This window comes from Lotus japonicus, chromosome 3 (genome assembly GCF_012489685.1).
Source record: "Lotus japonicus ecotype B-129 chromosome 3, LjGifu_v1.2".
NCBI classification, from domain to species: Eukaryota; Viridiplantae; Streptophyta; class Magnoliopsida; order Fabales; family Fabaceae; genus Lotus; species Lotus japonicus.
The window spans coordinates 97,421,264-97,437,804 of record NC_080043.1 but is presented as its reverse complement, the minus strand read 5'-3'; the positions used below and the strand labels follow the sequence as shown (position 1 = coordinate 97,437,804).

The 16,541-nt window shown below is 36.7% G+C and overlaps 3 protein-coding genes and 1 non-coding gene across 4 annotated transcripts; 2 read left to right on the top strand and 2 right to left on the bottom strand.

The window, feature by feature from the left end:
- The first annotated feature begins 285 nt into the window (after positions 1-285).
- On the top strand, positions 286-1,831 carry LOC130743103 (uncharacterized). Its single transcript, XM_057595218.1, has 2 exons — positions 286-1,243; positions 1,357-1,831. Exons 1-2 carry the CDS (start codon positions 317-319, stop codon positions 1,648-1,650), a joined length of 1,221 nt encoding a protein of 406 aa, XP_057451201.1. The 5' UTR covers positions 286-316; the 3' UTR covers positions 1,651-1,831.
- Positions 1,832-2,109: 278 nt separating this feature from the next.
- LOC130748001 (transcription factor bHLH80-like) lies at positions 2,110-5,287 on the bottom strand. The gene is made up of 5 exons (XM_057601078.1): positions 4,711-5,287; positions 4,463-4,588; positions 4,273-4,338; positions 2,697-2,765; positions 2,110-2,615 (listed from the first exon to the last, which is right to left on the bottom strand). Exons 1-5 carry the CDS (start codon positions 4,933-4,935, stop codon positions 2,568-2,570), a joined length of 534 nt encoding a protein of 177 aa, XP_057457061.1. The 5' UTR covers positions 4,936-5,287; the 3' UTR covers positions 2,110-2,567.
- Positions 5,288-7,753: 2,466 nt separating this feature from the next.
- On the top strand, positions 7,754-9,953 carry LOC130748000 (protein NRT1/ PTR FAMILY 5.10-like). The gene is made up of 3 exons (XM_057601077.1): positions 7,754-8,154; positions 8,282-8,829; positions 9,018-9,953. The coding sequence occupies exons 1-3, from the start codon at positions 7,765-7,767 to the stop codon at positions 9,835-9,837; spliced, it is 1,758 nt and encodes a 585-aa protein (XP_057457060.1). The 5' UTR covers positions 7,754-7,764; the 3' UTR covers positions 9,838-9,953.
- Positions 9,954-16,102: 6,149 nt separating this feature from the next.
- LOC130709725 (small nucleolar RNA R71) lies at positions 16,103-16,209 on the bottom strand. The gene has a single exon (XR_009010195.1). It is a non-coding gene; the product is annotated as a small nucleolar RNA R71 (small nucleolar RNA).
- Between the last annotated feature and the right edge of the window lie 332 nt (positions 16,210-16,541).

Here is a 16,541-nt window from a genome sequence, read left to right as displayed (position 1 = left end):
TATTCACTTTTTATTATATATATTAATATTTTTGGACTTAAAAAAATGATGATTGTTTTTTTACTGTGTTAGACATTCTATTCTATTCCATCTCTGGAAAGTGTTTCCCTCCAAACAAGGCCCTTTGATCTCGACACGAAGAATGATACGTGGGCAACTGAACCACACGTGGCGGCGTCTGATTCCATTTGACCATGCAACGTGTCAGTTAACCACCACCGAGACCGAATCTTAAAACTGCAACAACACTTGGTTTACATTTACATTCAACATTCCATTCCTCAAACAAATCAATCTGAACAAAGAAGAAGACACAATGATGAATGCTTTAGCGTTGAGCCTGTTGGTGGGTTCACTAGCAGCAGCGGGCATGTTCTCTCCAACACCGCCGAAGCAAGGAGCCAACACCATCGTCAAAGAAGGCCACAGGGTGGTGGTGGTTGAATACGACCAAGACGGTCATCAGAACACCAAAATCTCAATCTCCCCACCAGAACCAGATCACTCTGACTCCAACCTCCTTGATAACGCCAGAGACAAGATCAAAGAGGCTGCTTCCGTTTTCCCCAACATGCCGGGAACAGGAATGGCTGGTTCATCTTCATCACACTCACAGGATGCCTTTCTCCACGCTCCTAAAGACCTCATTTGCGATGCCTACGGAAGGTGCAAGCACAAAATTGCCGACGCAATGGGGAAAGCCAAGGACAAGGCTCAAGAGGCCATTGAAAAAAAGAAGGACATTGACGGTGCTGTTGCTGATGCAGTTGGCAAGGCTAAAGACACTGTGTATGATAAAGCCAAAGAGACTGTGGAAAAAGGGATGGACACGGGCCAAACCATGAAGGACCATGTAGTTAGAAACGTGTCTCAGGCCACTCATACCGTCAAGCGTTTTGCAAGCACTGCTTTAGGACCCCTGGATTCTTCTGTCATGGGGGTGGCTAATTTGCTGGGTTTTGCCACGGCTTACGGAATGTGTGTGTGGATTACGTTTATCTCTAGCTATGTGCTGTCCAAGGCCATGCCAAGGCAACAATTTGTTGTGGTGCAGAGTAAGATTTACCCTGTTTATTTCAGGGCTATGGCTTATACTGTTGGAATCGCTCTATTGGGCCATGTCTTGGGACATAGAAACACACTCTTCACTAGCAAGCCTCAGATGCTACAAGCATACAACCTTCTTGCCTCCCTTCTCACCATTTTCTTCAATTCTCTCTACTTGGAGCCTCGAGCCACTAAGGTATATATTGTTTCATTCAACCCAATTCAATTTACATTTGTAAGTTCTCTTCAATTTTTTGGTTTTGAAATTAGCATATTGATTAGTTTCTTTTCTGCTTGCCCTTTCATCAGGTGATGTTTGAAAGGATGAAACTAGAAAAAGAAGAAGGAAGAGGCAGGGAGGATATAAGTGGCAGTACACAAGAGCATGAGCGCACGCCTGATCCTAAAACACCAACTCCAACTACCGGTACCGCAGTACTGTCACCTGCACAAGGGCACGATGCAGTGAGGTCAAGGATGATCAAGCTCAACAACAAGCTCAAGAGACTGAATTCACACTCCTCACTCCTGAATATCCTCAATCTCATGTCTCTTACTTGGCATCTGGTCTATTTGGCTCAGCGTGTTCACAGTGCTTGCTAAACCAAATACTTCCACTGATCTCGTTGTTGTTTTCTATAGTTGCTGACTTCTGTTTGTAATGATATTTTCATAGACCAAAAGACTGTATGTAGTCTGTAAGATTTCTTGTATCTTTGGGGTTTCAAACTCTCATCTATAGGTTTGTGAATATAGTGTTTACCAATCCTTGCAGTAAAGTATATTTATTGTGTTCATATTGTTGAAGATAATGATAATGTGTTTTGTTAATTTTTCTACAGCCACTGGTAAGACCGTAAGATAATGAGTGCTTATTGATAATTTTCCCTTTTCAAAAATTTAAATGTAAAATAATAATTGCTGAATAAAAAGAATTATTCGAGTTTCAATCTTGAATCAATTGTTTGTGTCTTCGCAATACTACCTTCTTTGTTAGGTATATAACACGTATAACTTCTTCATAAAAACGGCTTATCATTTAATCAAACAAAACATTGAACATTTGTAAAAAACTGTTGTTATATTGGATCCAACTTTAATCAAACACTCTTCACCTCTTGTTTTATCACTCACTGTCTCTTTTAGGAGAGCTCCGTGATCATATGCTGTGCCTTTTACATTAGTACGGAGTACATTGTTTGATTCTGTATAAAGAAGCTAACATAAATAGCTGTTTAATATGAAACTGAGTACACAGCACTGCAACTGTTCAACTATACCACAGTAATCACACTAATGGGATTTTTCTTTGAGTGAATTCGTGAAAGGCACCCTGAACTTGTATACATTGCATAAGAATGTGGCAGAACTTCATCTTCTAAGGTTCTTGAGATATTGCTTGATAAAATATAATCAGCAGCAATCACAGTGAATGATTGATCTTCATTAGAACACCAAATATCTGATAATATGCAACAATGCCTAAGCAGCCAAAATCACTATGGAACGGAATCACCAATTTACTCTTGAACCATGCATTTACACCTCCGTTGGTGCTCTGATAGTTCCTGCAATGTTTCAAGTTTCTCATTAAAGATTAAATGAAACCCAACCCCGAAATTATAAAATATGAAATCACAACACACTACCTGAATTTGGTTTTGAAGAAACTTTACATAAGCTACCGCCTCGTCTAGCATATCAGCAGTATTTGTTTGCTACAACAACAAAAGTACATGCCACGTTAAACAACTACAAATCATCTCTGGTCTCACCCCAAATCCGGCTAAGAGTGAGGTTTTCATTTTAGTAAAGGAAACCACAAAGAATCAGATCACGAACATGCTGGGTTACAACTTACAAGCCCCAAACAAAGTAAACACAACAGGCATTAACTGTTGTTATATAAATGGATCTTTCACCTTTCGGAGCATGTATGAAAACATATCCTTGTGGTCAATTGTTAAGTTTTCTACACACAATTTTCTAAGTGGAAGGGCAGTTGCACTAAGCAACGTACATCAAAGAAAGCAAGAAGAGTAAGAAAGGAAATCCACCACCACCAGTTTGAGAAGCTTTGTAGAACAAACAAAGAGACAACATCCAAGAAACCGTTAGCTTTGACCAAGAACAGAAACCCATACAGTAGGAGATCCAACAGCTGGAAATGATGTGAAGATCCAGCCTAAAACAGCAAACACCAGCAAAATCTCCACGGTTCTATAGAGTTTTGATTATTCCTCTCTTTCCCTAAATAGTGGGTAGAAAGAAAGTGTCCTAAGCTATCAGGTTAAACCAAAGCTCCCTCCAAGTGTTGTCAAGACCCGATCCGATCTAAGGATCCTTGTGATCTTTCTGGTTTCTGGTGCTTTCCAATCTGGATTCCATATATCTTTCATGGGAGTAAGATTTGTCCAGGAATGGGGGCTGGATAGCAGGATCCCGGTCCCATTCAATACTAGGACCAGGGTTTTATAAATGAGCTTCTGGGTTTCAGCCCCGAAAGAGAGCACTGCTCGAGCTGCTGGACCTCCACGATTGCTTCCCATCTTCTTACCCGTAGCCCTCTGAACTGGGTTATTTTCATCATCTATGTAATTTTTATATATGTGTATTATTAAGTATATTTTTGCATTTCTAGTAGAATCTTACAATTCGATTCTGATCCTACAATCTACAATCTTTCACCCCCTTCTGATCCTAAGTAGGATCGGAACCTGACAACACTGCCGAACAGAAACGTCTTCCAAAATGGCCAGGCCCAGGCCAATCAATAAGTGACTGCTTGATTCTATAGAACAAAAAAACACATTACTTCAAGGAGGAGGGGAAGGGTAGCTCACTTGGTGAGCTAAGGGAAATGAAGAGATTTGCCGGGTGAAGGGTTAGGGTTCAAACCGAACCCTGATGAAGGAACTAATTTACTAACAACTAACATTTGCCTATAAAAAAAACATTACTTCAGGTTATAAAGCTTTTGCTGCTTCCATGACCATATCAGATCCCTAGTGTCAACCGTATTAAGTGTAATTCGATTTGATTTATAAATTAATTGATCATTCCTAAGTAATATATTTCCAGGTGAATGAAACCAGATAATTTGTTTTTGACATTTCATCATTGTGTATGCATAATGTGCAACCGGTGCATAACACTTGAAGGAAACATTAGAACAAACATGTTGTAGTTGCAGTGGTTTATTTATTTGAGGATGAAAAGGGAGACCTTATCCATGTTGGGCACAAGTTCCTGAAGCTTTCTTATGCGGTCACTGATTCGTGTCCTCCGAACCTACAACACCAGGAGAAATGAAAGAATAGAAAGATTTAGTTTAGTCCATCAGTAAAGGAAAGAATTGTTTGAAAAATGAAGTAAGAAAATAGAGAGATAGGCAAATGCAAGTAAGAAGAGTTACCCTTTCAGCAATGCTCCTAGGATGCGTAGCAAAGCCACGCTTTGCCCGAAGTTTACAAGGCACCGAATCCTCTAGAACATTGTCCATTCTGATGTCAGATGCTGCTTTACCACCATGCTCAAATTCCTAACAAAAGGGCATTCATTCCGTGTCAATTAATTTGTTTAGGGGGAAATAATAAAAAAAAAATGAATAAGTGTTTGAGTGAGTAGCAATAGCATTGAACATAGAAATAGAAGGAAGTGAACCTGGTCGTGGTGTGTGATGGGATTGGGGCTGGACAAGTATTGTTGAGAATGAGAGGGAAAGAGAGAAGAGGAGGGACCAGGGCCAGCAGCGTTGGAAAGCAGCTGAGTGAAGGTTAAAGGCTCCTCCTGGATTTCCAGTTCTTCTTCATCCTTCAGAAGAAGTGCTTCCAACCATGTCGCCGGAGCTGAACGGAAACGTGACAAACCACCGTCAGGTTGCATCATGGCCTGGGTTGGATTAATTAGCTAGATTGTACTTGTGTTCCCTGTGGTGGAGCAAAAGATGGTGGGCACTGAGCACTTTCTTATTCTATTATTCGGTGTTGTTGTTTCGTTCCTGATAAGATAAGCACACGCACACGCACACACACGCTTGCTTTTGTTCTTGTCACCGCCGCAGTCTTGTTCGTCTTCCCTCCCTTCCCTAATTAGGGAACTTTGCATCTCACTCTCTCAGACTTTCTATTCCAATTTCAGCCGCACATACACATTTCTGTACTGCTAACGATAAGGACATACCTTCATCACCGCCAAACACAACCCTTCCTCTAAACCTCCTCTTTTTTTCTTTACTTTTTCAACTACACCCTATCATTCATTTTTAGTCTTTCTAGTTTCTAATCTAAAAAAGGTAATTTTTGTGGTGAAAAATAAAATTAGGTCTGATATAGGACTCACATGCACCATAAAGATAATAACATGTGCAAATATTAGTAAATATTATTTCTAATTTCTTCAAAGAGATTTGGAGTTATCATATATACACACATTTTCACTCATTTTCCACCTTCATTTTCTATTATTTCTCTTTTCTCTATCAATCAAATCGTCTATCACATATTTACTTTCTCTATTTTCCGTTGTACCAAAAAAAATATATTTATTTTCTCTCTCATTTCTTTCTATCTCTCTCTTCATCCACCTCTCCACACCTCAAAAATGAGGTGTGAAGATATAATTATTCAGAGAATTGCTATATAGAGCGAAAATGAAACGTACGAATACAGTATCAATCACAAGTGGTGGTGCTTTTTGTTTTTTTGAAGAGTTTCTAAAACAACTTTAAGGTTCATTGAAGGATCAGACGGATCAGATGCATTCGTTGGCATTCGTCAAACCAGCTTTCATAACATTTAGCATTTCCCTTCTTCAAATTCTATATTAAGCCAGTAAGATTATTCATATGAACCAACTCCATATCAAGCGAAAAGAACATAAAGTTCATCAATGTTAAAATTTCTTGACTTTCTTCCCCTTATCTTCAGTTCATCAGTGGTTTGGTGCGTTCCACTCTAATTCGAATTTGTCCCAGTTCATTGATTTCACTTCTCTTCAGGTCATTGATTCGTTATGTGCGTGATTTTACAATATCTGAGTTTGTAGGGTATTCGAATATGTCGATTTGAGATCCAGAGAAGCTTTTAGGGTTCGGCGCAAAAGGGATTTCGTTCCAGTAAGTCAATTTCTTGTAATCAATTCTATTTCGTCGATTCGTTTGATTTTGGTTCGTCGTTTTGTTCTAATTCATTATGCTTTGTCGATTAGGGTTCGACACGACATGTATGGGGATTATGTGCCATTGATTGGATTTCGTTTATTGGAGATCCAAAGAAGGGTTCGACGGGTTTTTGTTCCAGTTCTTCAATTTATTTTACATCGGCTTGTCTAATGCTAATTGAAAATTAGTAGTGTAGGAGTTGAGATCGATGCTAAATTTTGACGTTGTAGTGAATCAAAACTAAATAAAAAAAGTAAAATTAATTATAGGATTTAAATGAAATTTACTTAGTGAAGGACCAAACTCAAAACCCCTACATTTGTGGGGACCAAATGATAATTAACCTATTTCTGAACTCAAATGGACCCTCTCAAAAACCCTACATGTGGGACCAGAGCCTTTTTTTTATGTTTTTTTATAAGTAAATGTTAGTTGTTAATTATTAGTAAATTAGTTTATATATGGTTTGAACCGTGATTCTTCACTCTTCAATACCCTTCATCTCCACAAAGTGTGAGCTACCAATCCTCCCGGAGCATTTTTTTATGTGAAATAGGAAAATGAACTATTCACACCTCTCCACCTCTACATAGTAGAGAGAGATAAAATGAGAAGAAAGAGAATTGGAAAATATGATTTGTGATGTAATAAAAAAAGAAGAAAAAGATAAGAAAATTATCATCTCATAATTGTTTTTCATGCAATATTATAAATTATATATTGAATAGAGAGGTTGAGGCAAGGCAGGTGTGACATTCCTAATTTTTGTATTATTTGAAACTTGGAGGAGTGGTAGAGGTCAGGGTCGGCCCTGGGCCTGTGTAAGCAGGCCCACAGCCCAGGGCCTCCAAAAAGAGGGAACCCAAAAAAAAATTTATCCAAAGGCTACGGTTTCTAAACTGTTGCGTAAAATCTTTAGACAACAGTTTAGAAACCGTAGCTTTTTATGAGATATGGGTTCTACCACACTAAGAGGAAACCGTTGCCTTTCAGACTTCTGGCCACAATTTTTTGACTAGGGCACTGCGCCATGGCCTTTTCTCCAAAAACTACCCCACTTTGCTAAATAATTTTTTTCCCACCCCTTTTTGCTAAATAAATATTTTTTTTACATTATTTAGAAAAAAAAATCTTAAGTTATCCCAAAAAAAAAATAGCTGCATTTAAGATCAGTTCTGCACTTCTCTATTGAAGGTGTTCACAATTAATAAGAGAGAATTGCAGATACAAGTAACTTGATATTTGTTGGTCATATTTAAGAGCTTAATTAGCATTGGAACGTGAATGTTTTCTTGAGATCTTCTACCTAATTCACTAGATAAGTGAATATGACATTTTGTTTATGTTAGTCACATTTTTGAAGTTGTTGATGATACTTACAATTTAAATAGATAATGTTCTTTAAAAAAATATTGTTAGGGGTCTATTTTTATTATTTGTCCTGAGCCTCTAAAATGTCGGGACCGGCCCTGGTAGAGGTAGTACTAGTAAATGATTGTACTACAGTACAGAGCTCGTGCTATATATCTTGTCTTGACATCTCAACTAAAGAAGAAATGAATGATTGTGGTGGAAGTGCGATGGCGGAATTGGAAGATGAGGAGGAGAGGGTATCACTGACACTAGATTCACAAGTAGGTGTGGTTGTTGATGGAGCCGTTGACTACAAAGGTCAACCCTCCATCAGATCCAAATCTGGGTCATGGAAATCTGCTCGCTTTATCATCGGCGTGGAAGTGGCTGAGAGGATGGCATATTACGGGATTCAGGCGAATCTCATATCGTATCTCACAGGTCCACTCCACCAGAATACCGCCACCGCTGCTGAGAATGTCAATATCTGGTCAGGAACCGCTTCTTTGCTTCCTCTCTTTGGTGCCTTCCTTGCTGATTCTCTTCTCGGACGCTACCGCACCATCATCCTCGCTTCCCTCATCTATATTTTGGTACCTACTATTTTTATTTACTTTTTACCATCATACTCTTTTTTCATTATTACTTAACTAGCTAGTATTTTCTATTGTTATGTTGGTACATTTGTTTGATGCTAGATTGGCTTGATATGTATTACAGGGTCTAGGCTTGTTAACATTATCAGCTTTGCTTCCTTCCCTCACCAAATATGAGTGCCAACTTGACAGCAAATTCACATCATGCTCTCCTCAGTTGCAAGTCATCTTGTTCTTTATCTCACTTTATCTGGTCGCCATTGGACAAGGTGGACATAAGCCCTGTGTTCAGGCTTTTGGGGCTGACCAATTTGATGAACGTCATCCAAAGGAGCACAAAGCTAGAAGCACATTCTTCAATTGGTGGTATTTTACCATGTGTGCAGGTTGTATGGCAACATTGTGGATCTTGAACTACATACAGGACAACCTTAGTTGGGTTATTGGATTTGGAATACCTTGTGTTGCAATGATTATTGCATTGCTTGTTTTCTTGCTTGGAACAACCACCTACAGGTTTAACATTCAGGAGTGTGACAAGATCAGTCCCTTTCTCAGAATTGGCCGTGTATTTCTTGCAGCTATAAGAAATCGGCAAACTACCATATCAAGCATGTCTATAGAAGAGGAATCTCGTGGAATACTTCCTCATCAAAATTCTGAACAATTCAAGTAAGAATCGCGATGCTGATTTCTGCTTGTGTCAAAGTATTATAAATAATTTATATTTCTAATCTTATTTGGGTAGCACTAGGATTCTTTAAGAGCAAGTATGATGAATTACATTATATTCAATCTTTCACTTCTTAACGAATCAGTTATTGCACTCCAAAGGTTATGAGTATTTTCTACTTTGGCAGTTTCCTCAACAAGGCATTGTTAGCACCAAAGGGTTCTAAGGAAGAGGAGACTTGTAGCCTTACTGAGGTGGAAGAAGCAAAGGCAGTACTGAGGCTGGTTCCAATTTGGGCTACAACTCTAGTTTATGGTATCATCTTTGCTCAAATTTTTACTTTTTTTACCAAACAAGGAGCAACTATGGAGAGAACAATATTTCCTGGTTTTGATATACCTGCTGCTTCTCTTCAAACGCTTGGCACCCTGGCCATTGTTATCTTCAGTCCCATATATGACAGGCTTTTTGTACCAATGGCAAGAGCTATCACTGGGAAACACTCCGGCATCACAATGCTGCAAAGAATAGGGACTGGAATTTTTATATCCATAGTTACAATTGTACTTGCAGCTCTTGTTGAGATGAAAAGGTTAAAGACAGCACAAGAGTCAGGTCTTGTTGATGATCCTGGTGCAACAGTTCCAATGAGTATATGGTGGTTGATTCCTCAGTATTTCTTGTTTGGAGTTTCTGAAGTTTTTACCATGGTTGGTCTGCAGGAATTTTTCTATGATCAAGTCCCAAATGAACTAAGAAGCATGGGTCTTGCTCTCTACCTTAGTATCTTTGGTGTAGGGAGCTTTCTGAGCGGCTTCCTCATTTCTGTGATAGAAACGGTGACAGGAAAAGATGGCCAAGACAGTTGGTTTGCTAATAATCTCAATAAGGCGCATATTGATTACTTTTACTGGCTACTTGCTGGATTCAGTGTGGTGGGATTTGCAATGTTCATGTGCTTTGCAAAATCTTATGTATATAATCACAAAGGAGCATCACGAGTATAGGATAGACAGTTGTTATATTCGGTTCTGTCATTCATTTTTATTTACTGATCTTCTTCCCTGTAGCTGCCATTAATTGTTGTCCTCATTGTCAATCTCCTCATGTATATTTTCTCTTATTTTTATTTCTTCTTGGGGTATCTGGTAAGGCACACGGGGGCTGGCCGTCTAAATGAAAGTATATACTCTCTCCGTTCCTAAATAACTGACACTTTAAGATTGTTGCATAAGTATTACTCCCTCCGTTCCTAAATATAAGACCTAGTTTCAAAATTTTGAAGTTCCTAAATATAAGACCTAGTTACAATAATCTAACAAAAGGTTTGTACTCTTCCATTTTTACCCTCCACATTAATTATATGTTTTCAATTTCCAAGTTTTGATTACCACTTACCATTAATTAGTGAGAGAAAATGACAAAGGGTAAATATGGAGGAATATATGCATTTTTAAAAAACCAATACACTAATTGAACACATTTAATGTTTTCTTAGAAGCGCAATTTTTTGTATTAGGTCTTATATTTAGGAACGGAGGGAGTAAGAAATAGCAATTAATGTTCTTGTTTTATTAAAATTACAATGTAATTTCCTACTATACCCTTTATCTCTCATATTAATTCTAACTTTTCTACCACCAATAAATGAAGGTACAATTGGTAAAGTATAATTAATGTTCTCTTGAACTTTATAATGTGACAGATAATTAGGAACAAAATTTAGTTAGAAATAGTGTCAGTTATTTAGGAACGAATGGAGTATGAGGGGATTGGAGTTTTGACATATTCACGTCTGGAACACTACAAGAAAACATGAAAGTTATGGCGTTTATTTCTAAGTCATCAGCTACCTTTAAGTTGAAAAATAGAGGTTGGCCTCTCCTCCTTCTTCTCTCATGTCACAAACTTACAATCCTCTTAAGTCTTAACGCTGAGCTCCCTTTCTCCTCTGTCCACATATTGCCCGTGTATTTCTTCCAAGTTACCTCTTAAACCAATGATATGTAAAAACCTAATGTTTTGTTCCCTCTTCCTAATTGTTGACTATTTTTAGTTCTTACTACCTTGAGTATAGACATGTTAGGCTCATTCTAATAAACCCGGATCTGAAATTGACTACAATATGATTTAATTGGATTTTTTTTTTGACAGCGACGCTCTCTGGGGTCAAAGCCGCCAGAATCTCATTTACTTAGGGCATGTTTGTTTACAGTTTTCAAAACAATTTTCAGTTTTTTAAAACAGAAAAACTTATTTGATATGATCTGTTTTCAAAAACAGTTTTTGAAACTAGTTATTATTTTCAGTTTTTAAAACAAAAAAGCAAAACAGCAAAAAGATGTTTTCAGTTGGAGTTTTATTTTTCATATATCATTTTTCTAAATGTTGGAAAACATGTCATTTAAACTGTTTCTTCTTCTGAAAACTGTTTTAAAAATTGTTTCTGAAAACTAATGGTATGTTTTATTGCAGTTTTAGTTTTCAGTTTAAACAAAATTAAAAACAGTTTTCAGAAAAAAAAACAGTTTGGATGACATGTTTTCCAACATTTAGAAAAATGATATCTGAAAATTAAAATCATAAGGCTTAATTGCAACTTTAGTCCCTGATGTTTACATAAACCATGATTTTAGTCTCTCACCTAATTTAATTACAAGACCAGTCCCTCACGTTCCATCATGTTTGCAACGTTAGTCCTTCCGTCTAATTATTAATGAAGAAGGCTTATGTGGCAACGCACATGCCTCTCATGTGATCAAGAAAAATGGTTTAACTGCATTTTTGGTCCCCTACTTATACATACTATACAATTTTGGTCCTTAAAGTTCAAAATTTTCATTCAAATTAATAAAAAAACAAAAAACCAGAAAATGATGTGTATTTATCTTCTTAAAATTTAATTACATTTTTATAAAATCATAGTAAAATAAAATTTAGTTTTAAATAATTAAAATTATGTGTTGATTTGTTTATATTTTATAGAATCAGAAAAATATCTTTAATCAATACATTTAATCTAATACAAAAGATATCGAAAAAAACATGGAGGATTATATATAAATAATTTCAATTTAAATTAAATAGGATAGAAAGCGAAACAATTATGATTGTTATCGAAACATTACTAAATAAGAATTTAAATAAATATTTTATAAAATCATTATCAGGCATAATAAAATAAAATTTAATTTGAATGCAATTTTTAAAGAAGATGAAAAGTCATCATTTTCTGTTTTTTATTTTTATTAATTTGAATGTAACTTTTGAATTTTAAGGACCAAAACTACACAATGCGTATAAGTAGGAGACCAAAAGTGCAGTTAAATCATTTTTCTTGGTCACGTAAGAAGCATGTGCGTTGCCACATCAGTCTTCTCCGATAATAATTAGACGGGAGGACTAACGTTGCAAACGAGAGGGAACGTGAGGGACTAATCTTGTAATTAAATTAGGTGAGGGATTAAAATTGTAGTTTTTGTAAATGTCAGGGACTAAAGTTACAATTAAGCCAAAACATAAAGTGAAAACATCTTTTAGCTATTTTAGTTTTTTAGTTTTAAAAACAAAAAGTGAGAACTGTTTTAAAAAAATAATTTTTGAAAATAGGTCGTTATAAACAAGTTTTCAGTTTTTAAAAATGAAAATTGTTTTGAGTATATTTACATTCGTAAATATGTGGAGGTTTGAGAATGCCAAAATCGTGGTAGTGGGCATGTGCATTGTCACACTTCAAGATCAAGTAAACTTTTACGTGATTAGATATATAATCATTCATGTCTTATTTACCTAATAGCTTAAGCTTTTGAGATAATTAATTGTCTGATAGACATAACATAACAGTCGTTGGTTGCACTCTAGCATACTCGACAATGGGGTGATAAATAGATTTTATGGCGGTCAGTTATGATCCCACAAATAGTAACAGGTTAAAAAAGATAGCAGAAAACACAAATTTGGGGTTTTAAACCACCACAAACCGTTAAAATTTGAAAAAAAGCATAAAACACAATTTGAGTGTTTCAAACGACAATAAGTTGAGTGTATTTACATACATAAAATTTGTGGAGATTTAATCTTCCTCGATCAATTTATTTTTCATGTCCACATGCCCGGGAAGTCAGGCACTAGTCTCATCTTCACTAGCTTAGAGCGTTGGATCTCTCGTTTTGAGAGAAAGACCGACAACAAGGTTCCAATGCCCGTTCTCGATGCAAAATTAGGCTTCTTGGACAAGACTTTTGTCTTGCAACATTCTACCACCTTTCTTTTTCAAGGTCGAGCTTGTTCAGTTGAAGCTAATGCTATGTTGTCATTCCCCGGTTCAAGAGAAGGTGAGGAGTTTCTTTTAGCTACCGACCCAAACAAAAGAAATGAGACTCTTGATTGATTGATTAGATTGCAATACGAAGGGGTTTATGAAGGAGGCATTAGAGAGAAGTAGGCATTGTTAATCAACTGACAACAGTGAAATCAAGACAATCCATCGAAAGAGAGTTTAATTAGAAGTGTGGTAGAACGCCAAAATCGTGCTTTATTTTTATTAACCTGGTAAAAATCACCAAAGTAAATAAAAAAAATCATCACTTAAATTATGAAATTTATGTGCAATAATTCAGATTAGCTCAGATGTCACATTATGTTGAGGATAAATAATTATTTTCCTAGATATAACAACCACCGTGATCTTGCGTTGTTGTTTGACTTAAAGCTAGATGAAGCCATAATTAAGTGTTGCATTTTTTTTTATCACATGTTACATGTGAGACCCTAACCTACCCAATAACCCATATTCTACCATTTTTCATTTTTTTAATTAAATGGGTTTATATTTTATATAGTGGTTCATTACTTCGTCTCTTAAACAAATAGTTGAGAGTTCGATTTTCAATTTTTGTGAATGAGAAAAATAAACTTTGGTTGGTCTTTTACGATAAATTAGTCTCACATCTAGTGATTGTAGCAATACCTTAATTAAGAAAAAAAACTATGAATTTTAGTGCATTTTATATAGAATTTTTTCTTTAGAAAGAAAAAGCAATAATATTAATTAAAGAAGAGAAAAACAAAGAACAACCACCTCAAGAAGAGGGGAAGCAACCCACCCTCTTCAAAAACAGCAGGGGGAAGAGCAACAGCTCTATCAAAAAATCACAAACACCCTATACAACACTTACCAAAAGTGTCCTCGAAGGATAGCTCAAGTGGTAAGAGATAGGGACATAAGGGTTGGGTGGGGCTGATAAGTGCCAAATTTACCTGATTTTCTATATTAATTTCGGCAATTATCTGTTCTAAATGTGTACGTTATCTTTCAAATTATCCCTCAATAAGGTTAATTTAGTAAGTAGATAGTTTTTATATAGATAAATGTAAGATATGTTATATTTATCATTTAGACTCTTTGGTTTTTATTGTAGGAGAAAAGTCAAAAAGATCCAACCATTTGAAGATCAAAAGGGCTAAAAGTATTGAAGTCCTCTTAAGCCAAATGTTTCCTCGCTTAAGCCAAATTACATGGCAGTAGAAGTGGTTCTAGAAGACAATTCGGCTTAAGCGAGAATTGGTCTCGCTTAAGCCAAAGACCTTACCTGAAGGTGAAGAAACCTGCTCGCTTAAGCGACACCTTTATCAGCTTAAGCGAAACTGTTGCCCTGTTTTATAAAATGCTCGACCAGATCAGAATTGAAGCATCTTTTAACATATTTTGGACCTCTTGGAGAGAAAATTGCAGAGAGAAGGAAGAGAGAAACTTTGGGAGCTTTGATCCACCATCCATCGTGCTGGAGACACACCGAGGACGGCATGGGTCGCCGCTTTCACCTTAGTTTCCTCTTGTAAGCTTTGTAAGCAATCCATGGATATGAGTTGCTAAGTTTCTTTGTTGGATTTGGATGTAGCCTTTAACTATGATGTGTTCTTCTTGATTTCTATATGAAATATAGTTTCTATCACATGATTCAATGGTTGTCTCTTGTTCTTAATGCTTTATTTTAGTTTGCGCACCTAGAACATATCGCTTGATTCGGCGTAAGAGCGGAAGCTACGACGTCTAGAGTCCGACCTAGGATTAACCATCTAATAAACCAAATGTCTAGGAATGGAATTAGGCTTGTTAGTCATTTAAACACCTAAGCTTAACGATAACTTAGCTTTTCTATGCATGTGAGGAATCAATGTTTAGGAAAGTGGGTTATATATATCCACTCATGTGAGGAATCAATGAAGTAGGGTAGAACTGGTGTAGATGAATCATAGATAGGAATGAATTTGCATATAGAATCATAGGTCACTAGTAGTTAAACGGTGAACTCCAAGTCCAACAGTTTTCTCATCTTGATATCTATCCTTTTTATTCTCGCTTTGTTTAATTTGAATGTGTTTTGGTCACCGAAACAATTATCAACCTTTTGAAAATCTATTGCTTGGGTAATTTTACTAAAGAACGACATTTGTGTTAGCAATTCCCTGCGGATACGACAAAACCCTATGCTATACTGCAATTGAATCTTGAGGATTTTGAAAGTAGTATTAGTGTAGAAAAATCTCTCAACAAAATGGCGCCGTTGCCGGGGAATTGCGTCAATACAAAAGCATTGCTTTAGTTTCTTATCTTGAGCAATTGTTGATATAGTAGATAGTTTTCTTTCTTTTGTTATCTTTAATTATCTTGTTTACTAACTTTTTTGGTTAGGTTGTATTTTCACTTTGTGTATGCGAGGTAAAACTTCAGCTGATCAACTGTTGTTCGATCCCGAGATCGAAGCTACAGCTAGAAGGAACAATAGCAAGACAAAGAGGAGAAAACAATTAGCTAAGCAAAGAAAGGAACAAGAAGCATCATCTTCTTTAATCTCTTCAAGAAATCAAGAACAAAACATCATGGCAGCTGCTCCAGGTCGTGAAAATGGAGATGACAATGCAGGTTTTGTGAACTTCACACCGAGGAATATGAAAAGAATCGGAAGACCTGCAGGTAATGAGAAGCCACCTGAGATGAAGTCCGGATTGGTGCAGCTAATGTATGCCAACCCATTTGCTGGTTTGGACCATGAGAATCCGTACACACATTTGACAAAGTTCTATGAACTGTGTGGCACTGCTGGCCTTACACAAACTGAGGAAGAAGCTGTGTTCCTGAGGCTCTTTCCCTTGACTTTGATTGGGCAAGCTAAAGACTGGTTTTTGGATCAGCCACAAACCATTTTATCTGATTGGAATGAACTTGAAAGGAAATTCATGGCAAGGTATTTCTCTGAATCAAAATTCATGAATTGTAAAACTGCTATTTCTACTTTTTCTCAGTTTGCCGGTGAAAGCCTATATGAAGCTTGGGAGAGATTTAAGTCTATGCTGAGAAAGTGCCCAAATCATGGGTTTGATGCTCGAACTCAAATTCATATATTCAGAAATGGTTTGGACAAACAAAGCAAGTTGATCTTGGATGCTACAGCTGGAGGTTCTCTTATGGCTAAAACACCTACTGAAGCCATTCAGATTATTTAGGCTACGACTCTAAACGACCAACAAGATCAACACCATTGTGGTCCACCAAGGAGAGGCTGAATGATTGAGCTAGGGACAAATGATGCTGTTTTGGCTCAAAATAAGTAGCTTCAACAACAACTAGATGAAGTAAAACAAAAGCTCGCAGATCTTCCAAAGCAACTAAAAGAGATGCATGATTCCTCTTCTAGAAAACAGGTATATA